The sequence below is a fragment of the Parus major genome, chromosome 18 (assembly GCF_001522545.3).
Source record: "Parus major isolate Abel chromosome 18, Parus_major1.1, whole genome shotgun sequence".
NCBI classification, from domain to species: domain Eukaryota; kingdom Metazoa; phylum Chordata; class Aves; order Passeriformes; family Paridae; genus Parus; species Parus major.
In genome coordinates this window covers 9,580,009-9,582,325 of record NC_031786.1, presented here as the reverse complement: position 1 = coordinate 9,582,325, position 2,317 = coordinate 9,580,009, and the positions used below count along the sequence as shown (strand labels likewise).

Genomic DNA, 2,317 nt, shown 5'->3' with positions numbered 1-2,317 from the left:
CATGTTTTTCTTGTGCTGGGTGGCCGAGAGCTGGAAGAGCATTCCAGATATTTCTTCTCAGAGCTGAGTAGAGGGGAAGGATCTGAGGATCCCTGAGCTCTTAGCAGCACAGTGTAGATGAGGATGAGTTGGTGGCTTTGCTGCAATGGTGTAATGCTGCCTCGTGTTCAACTTGTCTCACACATCTATGCTTGCCAAGAGAAACAGTTAAGAAGCATGTGAGAATATTTTGGCTTCTTCAAGTATGTAATCTGTGAAAGTGGCAACAGGGTAGATGTGTTTTGGAGATTATTACCCACATATCAGACTTTTGGTGAGAGAATACACAGCCACATTACAAAATGAAGTGAAAAAGGTGGTCATGTTCTCTAAGTACTTCTCAGTAAACAGAGTTTTGGACAGGACAGTGTTTCATATTGTCATATCTATAATAATTTTATCAGAAAAGACATTTCTATAATTTTGAATGAAATAGCGACAGTGAAAAAGTTGAGTCTTAGTTGATATTCTCTGACTTAACATCAATATGGGAACACCTTCCTTTCCTAACTTCAGCAACTTTCCAACCAAGAGATGTCTCCTTTCTAACCTGTTTCTCCCTCTTGTCTGTCATATTCTCTTCCAGCCCATGGGTATTTTCTCCATCCTGGAAGAGGAGTGCATGTTCCCCAAGGCAACTGACACCTCTTTCAAGAACAAGCTCTATGACCAGCACCTGGGCAAGTCCAACAACTTCCAGAAGCCCAAGCCTGCCAAAGGCAAGGCTGAGGCCCACTTCTCCCTGGTGCACTACGCTGGAACAGTGGACTACAACATCACTGGCTGGCTGGAGAAGAACAAGGACCCTCTGAATGAAACTGTCATTGGGCTGTACCAGAAATCATCTGTGAAGACCCTGGCTTTACTCTTTGCCAACTATGGTGGAGCAGATGCAGGTCAGTTTTATGAAAACTGTATTTTTAATGTGGGACAAACTTTTCTCAGAATTAAAGCCATAAACATTAGAATTTAAAGTTGTTTCATGTTAATTTAAAACCTTTTTGTTTCCCTTTATTCAATTTGAAGAGGCTGGTGGTGGCAAGAAGGGAGGCAAGAAGAAGGGTTCTTCCTTCCAGACTGTCTCAGCTCTTTTTCGGGTATAGTGCTGTATCTGTTATCTCTGAACTGTGAAGAAAGGGGATGAGCTAATATTAAATTTGAAAGAGTTATTTTAAATTACTCAAAAGGGGGTAAATTTCTTTGGAAATTCCACATCAGGTTTTTCAGGGTCAATTTTAACATTGCAAATATGTCCAAAAATGGGCATTCAGTCCTCAAAATCATGTAAATCTACTAATTTGTGCTGGTTTTCTTTTCTTTTTATTAGCAGATATCATTCAGATCCTCATATTTTTATGTCTTTGCATCAGATTAGAATGGTAATATTACTATTCATGCATTTTTGTTGAGGGGTTGAAAATAATTTCCAAGAAGATATTCATCTCCTTCAAATAAATCCCAATTTTTTGAAACTTAAGTAGATTGACTTTTGAAACTAGAATGTGAAAAACTAAGTCATTTACACTTTGTGAATGTGTGAAATCATACATTAGTTTTCACTTAAGCAATACCAGCACTGTAGTATTTCAGTCTAGGTGCTCAGTATCTTCAAATAGAAGAATATTTTTGGTTTCTGTGGCTTTATCTAAATGCTCCAAAACCCAGCTTGAGAAGCTGTAAAATCATTACCTGGGCTTGGTGCATCAAACACTCCATACAAGGAAACTCACACTGGTGATTGGTTCCTCTAGGAGAACCTCAACAAGCTGATGACCAATCTGCGGAGCACTCACCCCCATTTTGTGCGCTGTATCATCCCCAATGAGACTAAAACACCTGGTAAGCTGCTCAGGCAGGAAGATCCTTGCTCTGATCCATCCATTCCCCTCTGCACTGCAATCTGTGCCATTCATTTGTGCTCTGCATTGCCAGGTGCCATGGAGCACGAGCTGGTGCTGCACCAGCTGCGCTGTAACGGCGTGCTGGAAGGGATCAGGATTTGCAGGAAAGGGTTCCCCAGCAGAGTCCTCTATGCTGACTTCAAACAGAGGTGAGAGCTCTGTGCTTGTCAGCATCATTAACAGCAGTGTTGGTTCATTCATGGGTCCATTTAGGCTGTGCTCTAATTTTAAAAAGAGCTGGTGGCGTTTAGTGGCTTGGAAAAAAATAGCCTTATCTTCCTCTGATTCCACAGATACAAGGTGCTTAATGCCAGTGCCATCCCCGAGGGACAGTTCATTGACAGCAAGAAGGCTTCTGAGAAGCTCCTTGGCTCAAT

General features: G+C 41.4%; 1 protein-coding gene across 1 annotated transcript in view; it reads left to right on the top strand.

Annotated features, from left to right (window-relative positions):
* LOC107212302 (myosin heavy chain, skeletal muscle, adult-like) overlaps positions 1-2,317 on the top strand; it is a 15,454-nt gene that overhangs the window by 5,040 nt on the left and 8,097 nt on the right. Inside the window, exons 12-16 of the mRNA XM_019008492.1 lie at positions 626-935; positions 1,066-1,136; positions 1,791-1,878; positions 1,972-2,089; positions 2,234-2,310. Of these exons, the coding sequence (XP_018864037.1) occupies positions 626-935; positions 1,066-1,136; positions 1,791-1,878; positions 1,972-2,089; positions 2,234-2,310 (664 nt within the window). The remainder of the gene's footprint in view (positions 1-625; positions 936-1,065; positions 1,137-1,790; positions 1,879-1,971; positions 2,090-2,233; positions 2,311-2,317) is intronic.